We start from the raw sequence: 24351 nt of genomic DNA, 5'->3' as shown, positions 1-24351 counted from the left end.
TTAGATTTCTGCTAAAGAACTAGTGTTGTAGGACGAAGTCATCACTGTTTTAGTCCAGCTATGTACAGTTTTTTTGTCATCTTCATGTCTCAGATGATTTGTAAGTTTTGCCGAAAACGTTATCCCCTGAAAAAAACTTCCTCCGAGGGTGTTGATATTATTCAAAATATGCATTTGGAAACCAATTGCAAAGACACGGGGTTTTAAAAGCAAATGGCACCACTGTCTTTGACGTTTAGGACAAAATATTTTATCTATCCTAACTGTTTAATTCAAAGTCTCATCATCATCATCATCATCATCATCATCATCATCATCATCATCATCATCATCATCATCATGATTATAAACAACAACAACAACAACAACAACAACATCATCATCATCATCATCATCATCATCATCATCATCATCATCATCATCATCATCATCATCATCCCTGTAAACATATCTCACTGTCCTCTATCTGAATAAATGAAACGGCTTAGAGCTTTCTTATATTCCTCATTTCCGTCTTGATACGTAAAATGAATATCAAATTTCAAATATTATATAAATTCGCATTTCAAAATGGTTTCAAAAACCATACATCACACACCAGGGGCAATGTTTCGAAATATCATGATCCGCTGCCTCCCAGGCAGACAGAAATTGAAGGGATGCACGCCCTCTTGCGAGGAAGTTTTAGGGAGAACATAACAGATTCCACTTCATTCTCGTATTCGTGTCGCCTGTATTTGCTTTTTTTCACCTTCTAGTACAAAAAAATGTACTGTCAATTTCTCCTCTGCCTTCCGCAATTTTACGTGTTTCTTTACTTATTAATATCAGTTAACTAATTTCATGTGAATTGTTATACGTCTTTCATATAAATGTTATATGTTCTGTCGTCATCGTCATTGTCAAAAAATCGTTGCAATTACTAATTACGTAGTAGAAGATTTCATTTCAAAGAAAATCATTATCTTCCACATCAGTGTCATATCATTGCACTCATATATCTGAAATAGTTGAAAATATTTTATTTTTCATCAACATCTCCTAAGGGTGCAAATATGAAGGCATGAGATGCCATTGTTGTAGATTTATAATTACTTACTAGAAATCAAATAGTATTTAGATTTAATTTATATCAATCTGGCTGATATACTTACATATGGAGTCTATGCCTAACCACTGTATGCCTCCAGGAGGCGCTGTTGTAGTCATCAACTTCCATGTATAGCCCACTTGTCTGTGTATAGCCATACATTCTTCCATGACACACAGTACTGCTGTGACACAGTTTTTATCTTAAATGCGGTTATACATTATATAATTTCTTCAATAAAAATGGCCTTTGAGGCCAAACTTTAGATTTATGTTTCTATCTTCTTGTTGATAATTCGAGTGAAAAGTACTTTTTTAGCAGTCTGAGAGTGACTGGTTTGTGACGTACATTGTGATGTGTGAATGATTATATTCTGATGTATGAATAATGGCCTTCGTACTGAGAACAAATCAGAGAGAGAGAGAGAGAGAGAGAGAGAGAGAGAGAGAGAGAGAGAGAGAGAGAGAGAGAGAGAGAGAGAGAGAGAGAGAGAGAGAGAGAGAGAGAGAGAGAGAGAGAGAGAGAGAGAGAGAGAGAGAGAGACTAGGTACTGCAGGTTTATAGGTTCTTGTTAAACTACGTACCAACTGTTTGTCACATTAATATTTTGTTCGCCATGAACAGAAGATACCGTTAATTGTTTTATTATGTCTTAATGCCTCAATATTGGTGTTAGAGCATGTGAATTGGATAGCAATCTGTCTGAGATAAGGAAGGCATAACGTCCATGTCATATCCTACGGTCTATTATTTTAATATTTGTTTATTTCCATATGTTTAGGGAACATTTTTATGGTGGGAAATGTATCTAAAATTTTGTAATTGTGATTTTAATTCGGATTGATTACCAGAATACAGGCCAAACAGCTATCGCTGTTTTTGATTAGGGACTTCTTTTGCTCTCAGAATTGATCGTTGGTAAATTCAAAAGAGCTTCACCTGTCCAGCAAGTACCCCGGATGTTCCTATATGAAACAATGGCAAGTTTACGTCCATCAAAAAGCGCTGTAAAAAATGCGTTACTTGATATCTGCAAGAATGAGATATTACTAACATCTCAGAAAACGCTTTCTTGTGACATCGAGTCAATGTCACTTGAGGGCGCTGTATACGGTGCTGTCACATCTCCGCGTCATCGAGTTGAAATATCGATTACTAAGTTATTTATTTTTGACTTGCTGCCAATTTTACAGCAAATTTTAAGAAAGTGAAGTTTTAGTCTAGAGTTGAACATTCCAACCAATCCGTTAGTAGATGAAGTTGGTGTGCAATTGATGTGGTGCTTTTTGAGATATCGTCCATATCCACGGACACACACATATACACATACACATGTACATTGTACACGTACGGACGGACAGACAGACAGACAGACAGACAGACAGACAGACAGACAGACAGACAGACAGACAGACAGACAGATGGATAGATAGATAGATAGATAGATAGATAAGTAACTATGTTTTATATGGGAATGTATGCAACGCAAATCGTTGGTATTGTTGAGCCACTAACGTCTTTGGTCATCAAACCTCTGACCTGGCCGAGGTGAATCCTCGCTGTACTCTAACACGTCACTATCAAAGTAAACAGTACATATCCGTTGTTATCTAATATCTACTTACAACGGTTAAGAATGTAATTATGCAAGTTTTAGTTGTTGTGGGCCACTCCCAAATTTTTTCTTGGGTCTATTTGACAACAATCTATGAATCTGTCACTGCAAACAATTCACTGCCAGCATGAACGACAAGGTTCTGCTTGTACTAGGATTAATCTTATGCGGCCTTGCTGATCTTCTGTACATTTTGGCAACATCAACTCCTGCCTGGAAGCGTACTGAAATTCCTAACTTGAGTGTTACCACAGAAGGGTTATGGCAACAGTGTACAACAGAATTGATATTTAACGAAATTAGAAGTTGTTATGGACTCGGAGTGAAAAATGTTGCAGGTGAGAATCCAGCTATAAATTCTTTTCACCAATATGGGAAAGTTTATATTATAAAATGTGTGTCCTCTGATCAAATGAGAGGTGCATTTTATGGATTCGTATTCGATTTGGGCGTGATCTCTTCTGTCATCTCATTTAGGCAGCTGTCTTCCATTACGACAACGATGTGGTGTTTGGGTATCATGATATTACGTCATAACCCGAAGGTCGTAATAAGACACATAACTTTAAATACAAAGTCAATATAGTATGACGTAAACAAACGCTTGTATCAGTCGTCATGACAAGAACGGAGGATATATCCAACGCTGAATTTTGTACCAGAGAAAAAATGATATCGTGCTCTATGTTACGTTATTTATTTTCTCGTTTGTAATGGATGACGGAAAGACGTTATATTGCGCATGTGTGGTTTGAAATCACAAAGCGATGTCTCAACAAAAATAATTTGATTGGTGATGATGGTTACACTTTTTTTGTCAGTTCATATTCAAATTTGTCTCTTTACATTCATAAATATGAAATAATTATTGAAGGTCTGTTTCGAAAGATAAAAATGTAGGAATATATATACCTAATTAAAACAACATCTCTAACGACAACCACTACCTGCAACTAGGCAATTCGACTGCAATAAACGGGTGGGACTCAACTGATGTCTGCGACACTGTACACGTACCGTGCGCCTTTACGAATCGCTTGTAACGGCGTGAGTATCAATCTGCTAAGACATTGCTCTATACCGCAGTGGCAGAGCGTAATAGTTTATATATATATATATAATAAAACTATATATATATATATATATATAATAGCCGTCTGTTTTAAGTATACTCACAGTAGGGTGACGTATCTGATGATCTTGCAGTGTACATGTTGGGGACTTCCAGTGTTCACGCTATCTCGATTATGTACAGGCCTGGTATTTTTGGTTCGCACAACAAAGGCACTGCTATATCTTTTGTAATGTACCACGCATATCGAAAAGAATTAGCTTTAGTTTAGGAGTGCAAGTAATGTAGTCCTTATCAAAGTCCTTACTGAAGTTTCGATAACAATTCTTCATCAGAATTTAGAGGTAAGATAATAATGGGTAGATACCTATGTAACTGTGGAATACCTGACAGGTGTAACTGTGAAATAAATTAGAACGAAATGCCTTAAAAAGTTCAAATAAATCGTTACAGTAATTTTATTTGGTTAGTAACAGCTGAAAACTCGGTTTGCACAGTAATTTTACTTCAGTCTGTGAAATGTTATCTTTTGTCTTGTCTTTTCCTCCATAGCTCATCTTCATTATAATAGATTCTGTACCATTACGGCTATCACAATGACCACAGCAGCATTGGTTCTGGGTGTGTTAGCGTTCTTAAATAAAGTAGCCAAGAAATGGATGGTGGTGGCTGCTGGTGTCATTATTCTCAATGGTAAGTCCAAAATAACATTTCTGCCTTTAGTACACTTGTATTGATTACTGCTATCAACTTAATATAAAGGACAAGTCCAGACAGGCTTACTTCTACCTTCGAAATTCAGTACATTTGTATTGATTATTTTTATCAACTTAAATATGATTGGGGTGATAAAATTGCAAATCGGTAACTTTGTCTAGTTTGAAATCTTGTAAGGAAGCCTTACTTCACTTGACATGTGTTCGGCCATTCTGGGTATTTACTGCAAGCCTTGGGGTTTATAGGGGAAGCTTATCACGTTTACAACAGTCTCTCCGTCTTGACAATCTTTGTAATTATTTTACCTACAGCAATTCTTATCCTTAGTGGAATCACGTGGTATACGGCATACCTTAACCGGAACATACCTGATTTTGGATATTCCATGATACTTGCCTGGTTGTCCGTACCGGTGGCTTTGATTGGTGCTTGCCTTATGATTACAGTAACGAGTTTAATCGAGTATTCAATTTAGCTTTTTTTTTCCAAAAACAACTTGAAAATGTTACCTGGAATGTTCGACACTTCAGTTTTTGTCAACAGATTGACCCACTATTCAGTACACTTGACCTTGAGGACACGTGAGCTTAATAAGGGGTAATACGTGCCTGTAAGTTTATATATCTCCCTCCGTCTCTATTCAATGATGGTTCAACTGCCTGGATGTGGATAGCTTCCTTCACTCCCCGTTCAAAATATCTATTTTCAGTGTCAAGGATATTTACTTTGGTTCTGTTGACTGTCGTGGTGAATCGACGTGGATGTGCTGTTAGACTTCGATGTGGATATGTGCCAGGAGTTTGATCGATGGACACTTTGTAAAGTAATACAAATATAGTCTACTTCCGAAGTGAGAGGGGAAGGAGGTGTGGGGTGGGGGCAATGCCATACATCACATATACCCACTTATTGGAAAGCATGACAGTAATTGCACGTTGCAATTATAACCACCGACAATAAATACGACAGTCTTTCTCCGTTGTAGTTATAGTCACCGACTATACGTGTAACAGATTTTTTTGTCTTGATTACCAACCGACCCTTATAACTATGTTAATGTACGTCATAATTATACCAACTGGTTTTTACACTGATTTCTAACCAATCGGCGTAACCCTTATAAAAGCGACCAAACACGTTCAAGAACTTGTTGGCTCTGAGTCATAAAAGTGCTTTTATGTTATATCTAATGTTAGCAAATCGGATTATTCGTCTGTATATCATTATCATTACTGTGAATTGGTATCAGTTTGTACATTAGGGGAAATAACTTAAAAGTGGCCATATAGATGAGAAATGTGTATTTATTTTAGATTTTAAATTCAGCGTTTATCTAGTTGTAAGAAAACGCGGAATGCCAAGTCCATAACTTTGTACTTCCGAATCGATAAATCGCAAAAAAAAGCCACCAAGCAATATGTGTAAAAATGTATAATTGTACGTTAAGCTAGAACTGATTGATAAATAAACTGGGTAATCACAAGTAATCACTTGTAATCATGACTAAACACAGGTTATCAAATTATTTAACAATGGTAACGGTGTATTATATATTATGGAAGTAGCAGTACAGACTGGTAATAGATATTTGTAAAGAAATATGGCTAATCCCATGCCCCTAGTGGTCTGCCGATAGCTTGCTTTCCGTAGTAATAACTTGTAATAAACAAACTTTGACGAACGAATGTCTAGGTACGTGAATGATATACAAACGAGTTTGTTTAAAATGAACAGGTAGATGTGACTGTTTCTATATATCATTTATGACTGTGGAAACCGAGCTATTGCTTATTAAGATAGACAAAAACAACAACAACTATTGTTGTGACATGTTGTTATATAAGCTTTTGAATGGCCTCACGTGACGGTAAAATGGCGTTTCTCATGACTTCCACTATCTTGCAGAGTACTTTTTTTGGGGGGATTTGCATTGTTTACACTATCTTGATCATAGGGGTAATTATGCACAACAGAGGCCCCACTGCCACCCACTTGTTTAATCTATCACACTGAACAACAAGAAGTTTAGTGTGTGTCTATCTTAGAACGTTCGGTTTCCTTAGTAGTGAAACATCACTACTCTTTACAAATCTTCATATGAAATAAAAAATAAACATATAACTGCTGACTAATAGATACTCGTCATATTATATGTTCACTGTTTTCCTTAATGCACGATGCAAGTTTAGTGTCCATTAAACTTGTGTCCACATTGTTTACACACTTGAATTGAGCAAGCGTTTTTTTTTGAGAAAACGATGACACAGACAGACAGACAAGTGCGTGCACACACACACACACACATACACAAACAAACAGACAAACAAACAAACAAACAAACAAACATAAATACAAACACAAACACACTCTCCCCCTGTCTCTCCCCGTCTCTCTCTGTCTCTGTCTCTGTCGCTGTCTGTCGCTGTCTCTGTCTGTCTGTCTGTCTGTCTGTCTGTCTGTCTGTCTCTCTCTCTCTCTCTCTCTCTCTCTCTCTCTCTCTCTCTCTCTCTCTCATCCCCATACTATTATAACCTTCCCTTACGAAATGTGAAAAATGACAATGCAGCATTCCAGTGCAAGCGTTGAGGGCGTGGTTTAACATCCGTTATTCCTCCATAGTCCTTGCCATTAAGATGAACATGCAACCAGCAATCAGAGTAATTGGAACAGACATCCAAGCTATTACGATGGAATAGCCAAAGTTGTCCTGATTGAATACTGCTGCATACCATGTGGTTCCGACCAGTACAAGAATGGCTGTGAAAGATATATATATATATATATATATATATATATATATATATATATATATATATATATATATATATATATATATATATATATAACTATTACGCTCTGCCACTGCGGTATAGAGCACTGTCTTAGCAGATTGATACTCACCGAGTTATATATATATACATACATACACAGACATACACAGACATACTCACATACATACATACATACATACATACATACATACATACATACATGCATACATACATACATATATACATATATAACTATGCTATGACCTTCTCTATTACGAATGGTTCGAAAGGCAGTGTTGTTAAATTGCTCACGGAGCTAATATATATCTTAGTACATCTCAGTACTGTGTGTATCAAATATAATTCTTCTTTTTTTATACAACATGTATTGTTAAAATGTTTGGTGTAACTACATGATGCATGATGATGCATACTTTGAAAATTGCATATCATAACATTATAATGCGGTTAGTCTTTGACTAAGAGGTGCAGTCAGCATTAGTAATATCTGTGTAACCAGAAATATTTTGAATTTGACATCGCTCCACCGCACGCTGCGCATGCTGTATACATTATCGTATTCTAGAGAGTAACAATACTTTAATGCAAATCTACATTGACTCGGATGCATACTTTGCTAGCAAACGTTCTAATGTATTATTGCTTGTATACCAACATTACAAGATCTAGAGATACATATTTCATGTACTTTTGACAGACACTCAAACATACCATTACATTATACGAACTAAGCTCAATCATTTGTGTAGGATAATGATATAGATGTACCTGTTCCTATGACAACACCAGCTGCAGCTGTCATCCATGTCTTGTCCAGTTTCTTAGAATACGCCAACCCAGCGACAACCAATGCTGGTATCAGCAATAGAATGGAGATGATGGTAGTGAAGCGATTGACGTGGATAGCCGCTGAAAAATAAGCGAGGAAATGACACAAATATTATGCAGCAGATTTTGGATTACCCCGTCCGGTCATTTAACAGTACATCAACAATCTAAACGTAGCCAATGAAGTCATACCTACATTACTCCACATGATATTCTTCGTCCAGTCAAGTGAAATACGACTGACCTAAAGTGGCTTCGTCACTATGAGTTGCTAGGCCTTAACTCACGCATATAATGAAGCATAATCTATGAAAAATCGGGAAAAAAGAATGGCGGTTTGGTACGCTTGACTCATGTTTCCAGCACCACGAAACGTAGACACTTGTCGTGACGTAGACGGACCAGGATGTATAATCCATATTTTCTGTTCAAAGACAATTACTTTGATTGTGCATGGTATAATGTCTGAAATACATTTTTTCAAAATTAGTTTCCTTCACTTTATTCAAAAATGGAAGACAAAAGTGACTTTTAATGAATGGGAAAAGTCATTCTCTTGTAATAGAATCATCGAATAAAACGACTAGCACTTACAAATATCATTTTCTTCCCATTTCTGACGAGGGTAGTTGATTTTTCTTATGAAAGTCACAGCGATGTAAGTACGTGTTCACAAAGTGAAAGTTGTCACTAAATATTGTCAATGTGCGATAATCGTCAAATTACGCCATTTATTGTGGAACTAGAGCTAGTCAGAAATTTATATACTTCATTACTGTAAATATGACCATTCTCTTGTACAATTATACTTCATAATCAATACCTCTGTCGTTAATATACTTGATTCAAAGTAAAACGATGACTTCATCCTTTTCATCTATTCAATATACATCGCATTGCAAGCTACTGTTAATTGGCTCTGTTTGATACAACAAGGAACTGCACATGCAACACTTTAAAGGTGATTCAAAATGCTCACATTCACTATTGCTATTTTGCTACACGACATGTTTGTGAATTGTATTCTGTTTTTAAAACTTTAAAAAAGCGTCTGCAAACACCTTAAAATGACCTTTTTTCAGTCAGTTCCCTCCGGATTTTATTTCCGGTCCCACCTAGACCACGTGATTTTGTGACGTCATAAGGAGAACTCATACTATCTGAGTAATTGTCAGTGTCTGTGGGTATAAATGCTAAATATTATGTCCCCATATTATGGCAAAATAAATCAAAACGACTAGACTTTATGTTTATGTGTGAGTAAATATCAGTAAATGTTGGTTAATAAGACTTGTAGACTGTAGTTTTTGTTTACTGATGTCTATTACAACCACCAGCAATGTATATTTTCAGAACACTGTTGAGTTTTATTCACCTGTTGACTACACTCGTCATAGCCTTAGTGCTAACGAGTACTCCTTATGACATCATAAAATCCCGTGGTCTAGGTGGGACTGGAAATACCCGAGAACTCTTGAAGTAAATCCGAAGGGAACTGACTGAAAAAGGTGTTTGCACAGATGCTTTTTTAAAGCTTTAAAACCAGAATACATTTCACAAACATGTCGTCTAGCAAAATAGTAATAGTGAATCTGAGCATTTTGAATCACCTTTAAGATAGAAAGACTGAATGAAAACAGTTTCTTGCTATATTTTATGTGAATAGAATGAAATGTGCTACCATGTACAGAAATTAAATACAGACATCGAGCTATTGGCGCCTATGCTAGTTGAGTATATGTTTAAATAATTTATTTCATTAAAAAAATCGCTATCTTAATGATATCTTATCTCTCAATTGTTGGTGTCTGCGCATGCGTGGTTGTATCAAACAGACAGTGAACAGTAATTAGATACCTATGTACAGCAACGCGCTCTAATTAGGTAATTGCGAATGCAATAATGAGTTTTGATGTCAAGAACTCAATAGAACAGATGACTAATCACCACTTATCTCAAACAGCTAGACCCTTTTGCATTGTCATTTCATTATCAGAATACAATATCGCTATGAGTTCAGGTTACAGTCTATTATCACAATGTGTCAAGGTCAAGGTCAAGCAACGTCATTATCTCGTGACTTGTATTTACAAGAATTAAAACTTGTGATATCTCAGTAAGGCCTAAATAAATTGTTCAGTTACGGTTAGCCGACCTCACCTAATATTTCACTGCCAATCCTAAAATTGTTTTTACTTTAAATTCGAGAAAAAAATAAATAATAATACAGAGAAAATTATTCTGTCTCGCGAGAAATAGAGGATGCGGAAATTGACATCAACTTAAAAAGACAATATAAAATTGTTCTTCCAATCTGCAATGGCTGTACATCTGATGGTAAGAAACCAATAATACAGATACCATTTGGAAAACAATGGAAAGCATTAGAAATTAAACATAACCATATGAAAAATGAAAAAAAAATAATATTTAAAAAAATTTACCTACCCCCAACTATTCTAAAAATTGAACATAATCAGAACCACACAATTTACTTTTAGGCCTAAACGGAAGGAAATTGCCAAAAAAATGGCAAGGGTTAAAAATAGCAGTTCGTGACATTATTGTAAAAACTGCGATTGGCCCAGGGTGAAATTTATCGGAGAACGAGGATTCATTTGGAAGATAAGCTAGCGTTGTGGGATGGGCATAAATATTGTGGCTTGTAAATTTGATATTATCACGTGTAAAAACCGATTAACCTGACAAAACATTACAGTATTGTTTTAATAATTTAAAAAAATCATGTGACCAGTGGCAATATGGATGAGACATGAGTATTTATTTAGGATTCTTAATCAATAAAACAAGTTTACTGTGTTTTTGTATTTGGAAAGCAACAAGGCCGAAGTTGCAAACAAATCTAATATCGAAATATGTTACCTGATTATATTTTGCACTGAAGTGCAGCTAGGGGAGAGTCATTTGAATGAATTGAATGCAGTGTGACTGCTATCGGAAAATAGAAACTTGGGTCTTCTTCAGTACATGTTCACAGCAGGGAAACTGAAGGCCATAGAAGCCCAGTTTGAATTTACATTTACTAGGTGTAAAAAACAGTCTAAGCTGAGCTCTAGAAAATGATGGTCCTGTCTGACCCCTATGACCCTAACATGTGTTACAATTGATAATGTAGTAAATAATCGATGATGTATCAATCACCCGATATTGTAACAAAAATTACTACATTATAGGTCAATTGATAAATTATCGATTAATTTTGATACATTATCGGTACATTGTTACTACAATATCGGGTTGATATATTATTGGTTAGTTACTACATTGTCAGTTGTGACAGGCCCCACTGCACTGATAAGGTTTTGATTTAATATGATTGCCATGGTAACATCCATCCATGGCAAGTAAGGGAGAAAAGCCTTAAAGGCCTATATAATCCCTGTAGTGTTCCAGTACTGGTCCAAGAAAATTTTAAAGTCTTTAACAGTTTCTGCTCCAATAACATGTTCTGGTAAATTGTTCCAGTGGAGTACAACACGTTGAGAAAAGAAGTATTTCCGGATATTCAGTCTGACAGTTGGTTTAAAAATCTTGAGTGAGTGTCCTCTTGTCCTGTTTGTTGGATGGTAGGTGAATAAAACGCTTTGATCAATTTTGTCAAATCCTTTCAGAAACCGAAAGACTTGTATCAAATCTCCTCGCAACCGTCTTTGTTCTAATGTTGTTAAACTGAGTGCTTCTAGCCTTTCAACGTAAGTGAGATGTCGAAGTTCAGGTATCAGCTTGGTAGCCCTCCTTTGCACCTTTTCTAAGCGTTCGATGTCCTTTTTCAGATATGGGTTCCAGAATTGCACTGCATATTCAATGTGTGGCCGAACTAGAGAGTTGAATAGTTTCATGATGACACAGGTGAAGGTGACACAAATGCGAGAACCTATAGGAATGAATTACTGGCTCTCGAGTCTTCACAGCACACTTGCTTGTAATATAAGCTTAACTGCTATCAGAACATGCTGTGAATAGTTCAGGTGCATGAGATATTTCAATGTTATGTTGTAGTAATAGGATGAGACATCCGAGACCAACTAAAAAGACTTTGCGAAACGACTGACCTCATTTTAACACCCTAGTATTAATAATGAAATGAAAAGGTACTGAACCATTCAAAGGTAACACGGCGTACAAATAGTACAAAACGAATTAAACAGCCTTATTCCCAGTTGTCCTGAAACCTCCATCTTCAACCGACCATGACACAAATACATTGTCTCAGAAGAAATCAGGTCTTTTTAATGTCAGTGGCGCGGGGTGGTAGTTCGTCTTTAAAATATTATGACCACCTGTGAGTAGATGTCCCTTCTCGGTTCACTTAAAACATGCAATTGGCTTATCCAATATCATAATTAGATCACTGATGCGTGACGTTAATGAGAACGTAAAAGAACATAATTGTCTGGACCCTTTTCAGCAAATTCTGTATCATTTTAAATTTCGATGTTATTTCGACTTTACTTACAAACTAAGACCAAACAATGGTTACAGTCTCGTAGGTCCACGGATCTTGTAATAAGCTTAACGATCAGGATCTTGACGTCTAAGATAGTCCATGACGGTGGAATTCTGTTCCAGAAGATTTGAAAGATTTAAAGAACGTAGAATAATTTTTGAGCGCGAGACACTTTTGAGACCTACCATGTAAACATTAGCACCTGTAACAGCTTTTTATCGCCATGTGGTTTTTTTATCAGCTCTTTTTATTTTGCAATATTTTAGATAAATTCCTAATTTTACCATATAATCGTTAGTTTTGTGTTCCTTTTTCTTATCGTTGACTCATATAGCATTTTTGAATATTTTCAACAAGAAGCGTTGTAGAAAATGTATAAATATGAAAATATTAAATATCTTGATGTTTTCACATGTTCATTTAGATTATCGTATTTTTATTAACATTTTAGTCTCTTACCGTCAATATGTTTCATCCCCAGTTCGGAGCAAGTCGTTCCAGAGTGAAGCCGTAGGTCGGTCATGCACTTTTGCCATAATCCTTCATTGACGATCCAACGGTCTGGAATTTCGGTTTGCCGCCAGGAAGGAGTTACTGTTGCAATGAGATAGAAAACATCAGCAAAGATACTTAAACTCAATCCAGAAATAAACAGAGCTTTCTGATGCATATTGTTGTAAGTTCTTTCGTGTGTCTTTTATAGCTACGAACACAAAGAATGCCGTGATGAGACCCTGGAATGGATAAATCCGTCTGGTGACAGATACGCTCTAATAAGCGATAGCTCCATGTCTAATCTCACACACATTACTTTGATTGGTAGAAAACATCACGTGACAAGAGTCTTGGTTACTCGTCCATCAAACTATGGGATGTATCAATTTGATGAAGACATAAATCCATGTATTAATGTACGATATCCATTGACAGAGTAGTCAATTATTGATCATAAAAACTCATTTTCATTTTCCTAAAAGCCACTTGTTGATTATTCCGCCAACGACGCGATACAGTGATGAAGATGTTCTTGGAATTCCATCTAGGCGACATTCATTCATAACTAAACAGACCAAGTAATAATAGAATCTTGTCCTTTACAAATATAGGCGATCGTTGATATTATTGAAGTCAGCTTGAATTGTGTTTCGGACACTCGAAAAGAACTGATAAATTCGAGTCATAACGATTCGCTTTCGGCATTGCCTAACGTCCACCACGGAACTCAGTAAAATATTGTCACCGCGATTATGATATCGGAGCGTCGTAAAACATTCTCACCATGGCATGATTACACCCACGCATAGTTGGTGATATTCTTTACAACAAATAAACACGTCACTTACTACACCTTTAGAAAACGTTATTTACTCGAAATGTTATTGATTCTACACTTTCTATGGATTTTAGGAAAATTGTCAACAAGTTTAAACCTGTCAATATGGGGGTAGACACTTGAATGTAGTGTCTGTGTATTAACGTTTTTGAGTTATGTAGTAAATCATGATTGCACACTACAATATATGGCCGCCATTGGGTAAAATGTGACATGAGCTCCAAATGTAATGCATATGTTTATCTGGTTCTGCATTGTCTATAGACATTATCTAAAAGACATTAGCCACACATAATTGCGATAAAGTGTCTGCAGACTATGTACGTAATAGCTTAATTTTGATGGTCTACCCTGTAGGTGAAGGTAAAGGTCAATGGTTATTCATACAAGAAAGCTTGTATGTGATTACATGTATATTGGGTTAGACACTTGAATAGAGTCTATGTATTGAAGCGTTTGAGCTATGCAGTAATATAGTGATTTCTTTCATACAAATATGGCTGCCATTGAGTAAAAATTACATGAGCACCAAAAGTACTGCTTGTATATACTTTGTTTTCTCAATATTACTTGTAAACATCATTTAAAAGATAGTGGTGACATGTAAACGATGCAATATGTCTGTGACAGACTATATATCACAGTTTTCAGTAAATAATCATTTTCAACTGCAAATATGGCTGCCATTCCGTAACTTTGATATGAGCACCAAAAATAACACTTGTGTATAGTTCTCGTCTTCACTATTACTTGTAAACATGATTTAAAAGAAATTACTAATATGTAAATACTACAATGTGGTCTGTGATAGGTAGAAATTGGCTTGATTTTGATAATTGACCCTGTAGGTCAAGGTCACAGTCAAAGGTCAAGGTCTCCAAAGATAGCTTGCATCTGACAATATTGGGCAGGCACTTGAATGGAGTGTCTGTGTATTATACTTTTGAATTACGCACTCAATATTAACTACAAATATGGCATCATTTGGTCAATTTTGCATATATAAACAAAATTGACATGCATATGCCCACCATGAGATGTCACTTTGTGTCAGGTTTGAAAGAAATCAGATATTGCATATCTGATAAATAATGTATGGACAGAGGCGGCTAATAAAATCAACATTTGACACATGCTGTTTCTTATCACCAAAGGGTATACAATTTAAAGCTTGCATCCTTTATCCCTTGTCTAATTGCCTAATATTGTACAAGACTCACTAATAGTTTTAGCATGTTTACCTGAACATAACATCATCAATTCCTTCAATTACCATAAGTTGGTGTGCAATTGATGTGGTGCTTTTTGAGATATCGTCCATATCCATGGACACACACATATATACATACACATGTACATTGTACACGTACGGACAGACAGACAGACAGACAGACAGACAGACAGACAGGCAGGCAGGCAGGCAAAATCATAACATAGCCCTTCTCTAGATTACGTCGGTGAACATTGTTGTCTTCACTGTCACTTTTGCACCGCGACTGAAACCATATAGATGCCATGGTAACATTGCTTGCAAGGAAATTCATGTTTCTAAAATATCTAAATTTGTAATTATTTTATCCCAGACATCCATGTTTATTTACTCTTAGCTCACAAGAGACTGTGGTTTCATCTCTTACTTGTCGACATATATATTATTATACTCCGTGGCATAATGTAAGGTTTATCAATTAAGACACGTGATATGATTCACCTATATCAAATTACATGAAGTGTATAGTTATAGAACGGGGTCAGGGTCAATAGTTTACAATCGAGCGTGTCTCTGCTCATGACATTTCATTCATTACCAGGTCTCAGAAGCATCGCTAGGACTCATTGTATTCAGCGCCGTCGAAACACACGAGGAGTCATAAAGTATGGGTCAAAAGGTTAAGTTCTTAGCTGCATTAATTCTAACTATTCTGGCTGATACATTGTACATCATTTCAACTGCAACTCCTCATTGGGACGAATATGAAATACAGGTCATTGATGTTTACAGAGCCACTAGCAATGGATTGTGGATATTTTGCTCTAAAATCAAAATTGGATCATTTTTCATCTCCAAGGAGTCCAGTTGTGCAGGCTATACTGCGGAAAGCACTCACGGTAAGAAGTTAACTTGTTGAAAAATTGTAAATTTGAAATATATCAAAACAACATTAGGATTATTCAATTGACACACTAAAATGACTTGGCCTATTTACAGGGACAGAGAAACGCTCCGTTTGGTGAAATTGACTTTAGTCTTCGATATCGCTGGATCTGTTGCACGATACAAGATGTTATTTACACATTTGAATTGCTATTATTGTAATCAAAGGTGTTGTATTCTCAGCCCTGGAATTATCAGCTTTGTTGATGATATTTGAAAATATAAGTATGTGGTATTTCTAAGCCAAAGAGAGCGATTTGATCTATTAATGTTATGTATGTGTGACAAGATTGCTTTGTAAGCTAAAGGTCATATAAGTATGATAAATGTACAGCGTCATTTAATGAGCTTCAATAATAAATTAAATGTCTCATTGAGTACGCAATTGCATAGAATCTCCATTATTCACAAATTCACACATCGAGGTCAAAATGTCATAGATGCCTGATGCAATTACTTTCGACTTGCCATTGCAATGACCGCTGTATTAAACCATTCAAAGCCTTTCAATTGCAAGGTCAGATCCAGACTGAAGATTGGATTACTAACATTGCCGTCGGGTGTACTATACTGAATCTGATTCCAAAACGTAAACGAATTCGGGTTGGAGAAACTGACTGCAACTGAAATTTTTCAGTCCAACTTTCGAAATAAAAAAACACATAAACTATAACAATTAATATGCAATATTTTGTAATTATTGTATTACATATGACTAATTCTTGCTGGGAATAACATTCTGTAAAAAGTATGAGTTATGAAGACAGCGGGTTATGTTTTCACTGTCCCGATATGAAAACCAAGCAATACAGTGGAGTTAAATCAATGCACTTTTTAAACTTTTAGATGTATTATTTCCTTTCCAAAACGCAAAAATACACCACATTACAAAACAAGAGAAAAAAGAAAAAATAGAAGAAAAAATAGAAAAAAATGGCTTGCATGAAAAGATGGTGACCTTGTAAAATAATGTATTTTCACTAATTTCGTTTTCTTTTTTGTACAAATTGACCATAGGGTTAGCCACTTTATTTGATGAAAGGAAAGACATACTGAAGTGAACTTTACTTTTATTCATCAAATCACTTTGCTTTTTCGTCGGTTCCGAATTGAAACGGTTCGAACCCCCCCCCCCCCCTTTCAAATTGTTTTGAACCAATTCAACTAAATCAGTTCAATCTTGTTATGGGTGAAAGAGAACCGAATTCGATTATTTAAACACGAGACAAAATTCCAAGTGGGGACAGGGTTTGAGTTGAATACATTAAATTGTAACTTAAACCAATCACAGTAGTGACATTGTAACGTCATATAATCCAAGTTTTGACAGTAAGTTGGTTTTATCAAATATTAGTTATTCAATTGAAATCAGCATATATGCTCAAGTCATATTTTCAGCCAGTAAAAGCCAGCCCAATACTTGGATCTCAATCTGGAAAGTACATACTCTTGAGATCCATAGGACTTTATGTACTTTGAGCTAATTCATTTGTGCGCGAGTGATCTGGGTATCTCACTCTCTCACACACACATACATGAATTTATTTACCATGAATTTATTGGGGTAGGAAGCCAAACATACATACATACATACATACATACATACATACATACATACATACATACATACACAAACACACACATACGTACGTACGTACGTACGTACGTACGTACAGATACTCACTCACTCACTCACTCACTCACTCACTCGCTCACTCTCTACCTCACTCACTCACTTTGTCCAACAAAGGGCCGTACCCCAATGTTAAATTCACAATATTTTACTCATTTTCTTTTTTCTTTTTTTTTTTAGATGTTATGTACTTCAATCGCTTTACTACTGTCATATCAATTCTGTTGGTGACACTAGCATTGGTTGTCGCTGTATTGGCGTACTTAGAGAAACTAAGCAAGGCTTGGATGAAGGCTGCAGCTGGTACTATCATTGCAACAGGTAGGTTGACAATATTGATAACCCTTCACATGTACGTAATATTCTTCCTAATGATCATCAAGCACTTGTGCCTTTAATACATGAAGATATGGTCAGTTCATTTATCTATATAACACCGTAGAGGTAGTGTTCTCCCTGAACCATAACAAGAGAGTACAAATACGGAAGGAAGGGCGCCCTCTCAAAGTTTTACAGTTTCATCAACCTTTCAAATCATCCACCATTTTGGTAACCTATAGACTATAGTCGTTAACTTTCGAACCTGTCACCATTTTCAATGACTAGGATGATGTGATGTCAGGCACAATCTTCTGTGCTTACTTTTTACTGAACACCAAGAGCTATATTTAACTTATAATTTGCTTCTCTGTATATTCCTTTGTGGTGGCGGGGGGGGGGGGGGAGAGGTGAGCCCGACCATGCACATGTACCTTGAACGACGTTCATAAAGCTTCCTTAGGCAACGACGAGGGCCAGCAAGTAACAGTAAAAGAATCAAGATGTAGATTGGGTTTACACATGATGCCTGACAATGCCTCGAAACTGATGAGAAATATCATTCCTGAGAATATTGTTTGAAATTTCAGGAGTAGATATAATGACGTGAACGGATTGGTACCTTCTTAGATCTAGGCAAGATGACTCAATTTTAGACTAGCCTCCCCAAATCTACGCACCCATTTTTTACAAACACCCGAAAATGGTCCATATATTCATACTAATATTGTCCCAAAAGGGAATGGACTATAATAATAGGTTTGATATTATCCAACTGTTCAGTATAGAGAAATTAAATACAATATTTAATATATATGACTTAACTGCTCGAATATAGGTTAATGTGGTCCATCTGTACGTAGATGTCCATTTGAAATAACATAGTTTCAATATATTTAGATGTTATATTTTTATTCCGTCAGACAATGAAAATACGAGTGACCTAAGGGGCCTTTGTCACTACGAGTCGCTAGACGTTAGGCAATGAGTATTTTCCGCCTGAATGAAGAAATAATTGTAACATTATTATACCAGAGCCAGTAATATCAAAGAATAATCGGGGAAAGCAATGACAATTTTGACTCATATTTCGAACACAGCAGAACCAGTGACGTAGACACGAGTTGTCGTGACATAGACGCGCGTTATCGTGACGTATAATGACTAGAGTATATATATATATATTCCGTAGTTTTTGTTCAACTTGGCTTGTGCATTGTATAATAATGAACAATTTACACTTTACATTTGACACACAGCCGTTCTTGTTCTCATCGGAACCATATGGTATGCAGTAGAATTTAAACCCAATGACTACACAAGCTTTGGGTATTCCATCATACTTGCTTGGCTGTCTGTTCCTCTAGCACTGACTGGTGGTTGCCTGTTTATCTTTGTGGCCAGGAATATCAAAGATTAGAATGTTGGATTATGAAAGACGTCCCCAACGCTCACACCGGAATTTTCAACTACACCGTCTGTAAAACAACTAGTTTATTCATTGTCGTTAAATAGAACAAACAATGTTTACTTAAGTTTGATGCATGACAAACTTCAGTCACGAGTCGAGGATGAAATTTTAACCTATTGTTATTTGTGTGTGTGTCAATATGATAATGGTTAGGAAGATCGACGACAGAATGTTGGATTATGAAACACGCCATCAACGTCCACACCTGATTGTTTATTTACATCTCTCCATGTACATTGTCATTTTAGAATTTTTTTAAATATAATGTCGTTTACTGCATTCATTATATTTGAAAGCATGAAATTTACCTGATGCTGGAAAACATTGTCAACACTTAACCATCACACTTTAATAAAAAGTATATAAAAACTCAGAAAAGATCATATATTTCTAATACTTTAATATTTATTATTGATGTGAGTCTTTGAGAATAAATACAGTATTGATCTCAATTATGGTGTCCGGGATTACTTACGAATGTGAATTAATTAAAAGAACTATGTTTTTATGGAGTTACACAAAACACAAAAAGTAAAGACGTCCTTTGTGTTGTTATTTCAATCAGTAATAACCTGGTTTTAAAGTGTTTTCCTACCAGAAAAAGGGACAACGAATCCCACACACCAATGGGAAGAGATGGAATATATCACACTCGGTGGGGATTTATTTGTCTCACACGAACCGCAGTCGACAGTAAGACAAAAATTCCCCAACTCGTGCGAGATATTCCATCTCAGCCCATTGGCGGTGTGGGAATCTATTATTTTCTTAACAGTATGGATATTGTAGATGATACATCATTGGAAATCACATCGAAACATGCAACATTGACAACTGCAACGGTCACACCATGTACTTGCTTATGATGACAATTCATACCAATATAACAAATTTCAAACAATTGTATGACGAGCTTTAGTCAAGTTCAGCTGTACACTTTTGAACATTTCAAGTAATTCCAATTGGCTAAATGATGGGGCAGCATTATTCGTAAGAGCTGAAAGTCATTGCAAGGATTGCCAGTTTTTGTGCATGGAATATCTATTTCCCCAAACTTCGAAGCCACAGGTGAGATGAGGATGGATAAAGGATACATGTGTGTGTGTGAGGCTGTATAAGTGATATATATTTGTCTGTGTGCGAGCGTGCATGTCTGTCTGACTGTCTGTCTATATTAGCAAAACCACAATGCAACCACTGGTTGTTATGTATCCTAATAAGGCGAATGAAATTGTGTGTTTTCGATAACATGGCCTCAGAAACTTAATTTTGCCTTATTTTTGAACAATATTGCTACGACTTCCAAAACAAATGAAATGTCGGTCAGAATACCCTTCTGTGATAGTTTGATGAAATGTACACGGACATGACTTGGGAAAGAAAACAGATGTAGTGATAGTGGCAAATAGAAGAAAAACACTAGACGTACGAATGATTGTACATTAATTGTGTAGTAAGCTTTAGCCCATGAGTTGGACCCCTAGCAAAGTGCATGTATTATATAAAGTTTGATAATATAGCTTATAGTTTTTATGACTCATTTGCATAATTAACAAATTTCAGCAATTAGGCTCTTCAAACCTAACGAAAAGCACATGTCCTGATGCAGCTTTTACTTTTAATAAATCATGTGCATAATTAATGGTTTTCAGTAATTAGGCCCCATATGAAGACTGCAAGCTTCATGTTCTATATAATTTGATATATACATTCATGATACCAGGAAGGCTGTATCTTAAGAATGCACTCTTTAAATTAATTGTAATTTAAAATATACATCAACAACAATACCAAAGCGCACAGCTTCTAAAATGTTGTGTGATGTAGCTTTTAGTTTTAACGACTCATTTGCATAATTACTAATTTTCAGTATATCTTCAAATTCAAAATGCATTCTTCAATTTCAATATAATTTGGTACATACTTCAAACATAACTAATCGCATATGTTATGTTGTATTCTAATTATTATTGTGTGTAGGAACGAAAACCTAAAGACTTTGCCCTTACGGAAGGCATTCAGTTTAAATCTGATAATTCACCACAAATTCTTACTATGGTGTTTTAAATAATACAGGCTCATATAATGTAAACCCATCATCATGAACGACATCAAAAATGAAATGAATTAATCAAAGAAGGTTCTAGCTCTTATGGGTTATCATTAATATCAGGGGTTGACTCTAAATGTTATCAGGTATTCAGGATAGGCCATCGCATCATTAAATACAACAAATATTGATGGATCATCGACGTCATCCACCACGCTATCATAACAGTCGGTGGAATCATTACTGATTTTCGGTGGTGGAGTTCGCAGTCCTGCTTCTCCTTTGGTATACTCCCCCGTCAAGACTCTTACTTGGTACATATATTTGTTTCCATTAATATCAGGGGTTGAAAAGTTGGCCGAATATGAAGGATTCACAGCAAAATAACACCCTTCACCAAGTGCTGTTGCTGTGAACAAACAAGAAATCCGCATTTTAAGTCAACTGTCGCTATCTTACATTCCGAATGGTCGAAAGCCCTGTACATATGCAGGTATGAAGAAATAGCTTCATGATGGTAGTAGTAATCACAAGAAGAGATCATGAGCCATCTCGGTTGCCGTACAAGAGGTTAGTGAAGAGCAAAGGAGAATGACATATTGCGATGTAGTCAGGCTTGTATGTTTGTGAGTGTTCATGTAATTGTTGTCAACGTGGGTTTTGCTAACTTGTAAACAAGGTAATTCGTGTTGTACCTAAGTCCATGAGTACAACGTTTAGCTACAGCCCAGTGCAGGTTATTGTTCACCAACTATGTTTGATACAACCACGCAGAGACTAATAAGAAACTGCACATGTTACACTTCAGGCACATACAGGTTTCGTCTGTCGACTTAATATCTGAATGAAATGATCTATTATGCCACCATTCAGTCGTCAACTGCTGACGTCAAAACATTGTCGCCCACGTGTCTGTGTCAAGCTGCAGTTCTTTTGAATGGGTTGTTTAATAATAAACACAATGTTGTAATAAATCGTGATCTTGCTATCATAGTGTATGATGTGCAATTTCTTGTTTTATGCATGTTTGTATGAACGGTGATGTGAAACGGGATGTATGACAGTGGGGAATTTGTTTTTGAAAAAAAAAAACCATTTGTCTCACCATTTTTCCCCGCGAAACTTCTGTTGAATCCACCACCACTGATCTTTGTTATTGTATCTTTGCTTGTGCCGTGATACAAAGTGCGTTCATTCTCACCGCCATTGTAGTTTAGCTCATCCATGTGATCCTTTGTTACCATAAACTGCTTGTAAAGACCTTTATTCTGGATGAGTTCAATCTGAGGATAAAAATTCATAGTTGTATAAATGAGGACCTAGTAGGATAGAGATTGCTTTGTGAAGGCTTTAATATATTCGTTGTGGAAGGAGCGCTTTATAAGTGGATACCATTATATTTCACCGACTTCAGGGAAACTATTCTAGTTTCATTTCTGTTTATGAAATAGGATTTTTCTCATATAAACACTTGGTATAAATAGTCTTCACAAGTTTACTCCATATGTGCACTAGCTCACTCTCGCGCGTATATGTCGTCAATAGGTCAAATCCGCGGGGTTTAGTGCTTAAGTAATGTCAAACTGTCAAATAGTCTTACCTGTGTAATATCATATTTATGTAGTTGATTATAGTAAAGGGAAGCATGGAAATTGTGGGCAACAGTTTCATATTCCGGACATAGTAAGTCCAGCACAACCATCTTCAAATTTTCGTCACTTTCCATGGGTTTCCAATTACGAGGAAACACTCGCATTTCTGTTAAATAGTATACATTATTCAGTGCATATTATACATGTACTAAAGTTCATATTATCTCTACAAACTTAACCATATGAAGGTTTTCTCAGAAGAAAGTTGAGGATTCGCCGTCTTGTATGCAAGGAAAATGACAATCTTAAGCTTCATATGCCCATAACACCAACATACCTTTCAGTCTTCTTCGGCTATATTGGTATTTATGACGGTGTACATTGGTATATTGATATAATGTCGACCTCTGTTTCAAAATTCTAATTGTGACCCCTAATCTTTTCTTGATTTTACTTTAAGAAAGGTTTGAGTTTTCTTAAACAAAGTAATGTCAGCAAAACTAGAAGCTCTAAATTCCGATGCATATATACTCTACGTTAACGCAGCTTGCTAATAACTGTACGATAGAAGATGTTGAACATGGAATATATTGATAACCAAAACTGTACATAGCTAAATTAATGATCGATTCGTTGAATTAAGTTAGCGCATTTCGAAAAAAGAATGATTAGTAAATATATCTTTGAAATGTATACACCAACGTTTGAGAAATATCAAAGTAAACATTATTATGTGAACCTTTAACACAACTTGAAATATCCGAGTCGCACAACAATATGTAATAGTTTGCAATCACAAGGCTTCACAACGTATAGTATTTAGGAGATAAAGTGCCATATAGATGAGGAATAGGCAATTTTTGGACTAATATTTTAATTAATACAGCACCTTTACTAGATATTTCTACTTCAACTAAAAACAATCTGAAAAAATCATGGCAAGTCCGTCTTTGTAACTATTTCATGTTGAAGTGCGCACTGTGTATGTAAATCACCTTTATGTGTTTCCTGTTCACGTGCTGTTTCTCTAGCTCCGAGGGTTTCAAATGTATACGTTGGGGTTTCTTGCTCGTCATCATTTTCATCGATGTATGTGAGATCTTCGTCTGTGAAACATGTTTGAACGTCGCGTGTTATGTCTTGAATTGTTTGATCTGATGCCGCATAAACTACAGTTGGTTTATCAATTGCATCAGACATGCAACAAGTGGACCCAC

At 36.0% G+C, this 24351-nt stretch overlaps 3 protein-coding genes across 3 annotated transcripts; 1 reads left to right on the top strand and 2 right to left on the bottom strand.

Annotated features, from left to right (window-relative positions):
- Positions 1-11503: 11503 nt before the first annotated feature.
- Positions 11504-11974, bottom strand: LOC144433054 (uncharacterized). The gene has a single exon (XM_078121365.1). It carries the CDS (start codon positions 11972-11974, stop codon positions 11504-11506), a length of 471 nt encoding a protein of 156 aa, XP_077977491.1.
- Positions 11975-15792: 3818 nt separating this feature from the next.
- On the top strand, positions 15793-19441 carry LOC144433053 (uncharacterized). The gene is made up of 3 exons (XM_078121364.1): positions 15793-16024; positions 17884-18024; positions 19281-19441. Exons 1-3 carry the CDS (start codon positions 15793-15795, stop codon positions 19439-19441), a joined length of 534 nt encoding a protein of 177 aa, XP_077977490.1.
- Positions 19442-19956: 515 nt separating this feature from the next.
- On the bottom strand, positions 19957-24351 carry LOC144432881 (protein mono-ADP-ribosyltransferase PARP15-like). Its single transcript, XM_078121178.1, has 4 exons — positions 24130-24351; positions 23143-23300; positions 22648-22825; positions 19957-21951 (listed from the first exon to the last, which is right to left on the bottom strand). Exons 1-4 carry the CDS (start codon positions 24332-24334, stop codon positions 21662-21664), a joined length of 831 nt encoding a protein of 276 aa, XP_077977304.1. The 5' UTR covers positions 24335-24351; the 3' UTR covers positions 19957-21661.

The sequence above is a fragment of the Glandiceps talaboti genome, chromosome 3 (genome assembly GCF_964340395.1).
Source record: "Glandiceps talaboti chromosome 3, keGlaTala1.1, whole genome shotgun sequence".
Lineage (NCBI taxonomy): Eukaryota > Metazoa > Hemichordata > Enteropneusta > Spengelidae > Glandiceps > Glandiceps talaboti.
This window is presented reverse-complemented; position numbering and strand designations above follow the sequence as displayed.

Bases quoted from the DNA above. Each gene is read 5' to 3' on its own strand.
- LOC144433054 (XM_078121365.1), bottom strand. From the start codon at position 11,974: ATGAAACTATTCAACTCTCTAGTTCGGCCACACATTGAATATGCAGTG.
- LOC144433053 (XM_078121364.1), top strand. From the start codon at position 15,793: ATGGGTCAAAAGGTTAAGTTCTTAGCTGCATTAATTCTAACTATTCTG. The intron at 16,025-17,883 runs GTAAGAAGTTAA...TTTTTTTTTTAG, and splicing joins TACTGCGGAAAGCACTCACG to ATGTTATGTACTTCAATCGC. The intron at 18,025-19,280 runs GTAGGTTGACAA...TTTGACACACAG, and splicing joins TGGTACTATCATTGCAACAG to CCGTTCTTGTTCTCATCGGA.
- LOC144432881 (XM_078121178.1), bottom strand. From the start codon at position 24,334: ATGTCTGATGCAATTGATAAACCAACTGTAGTTTATGCGGCATCAGAT. The intron at 22,826-23,142 runs GTAAGACTATTT...TTTTATCCTCAG, and splicing joins ATAAATATGATATTACACAG to ATTGAACTCATCCAGAATAA. The intron at 21,952-22,647 runs GTGAGACAAATG...GTTTGTTCACAG, and splicing joins AAGTTTCGCGGGGAAAAATG to CAACAGCACTTGGTGAAGGG.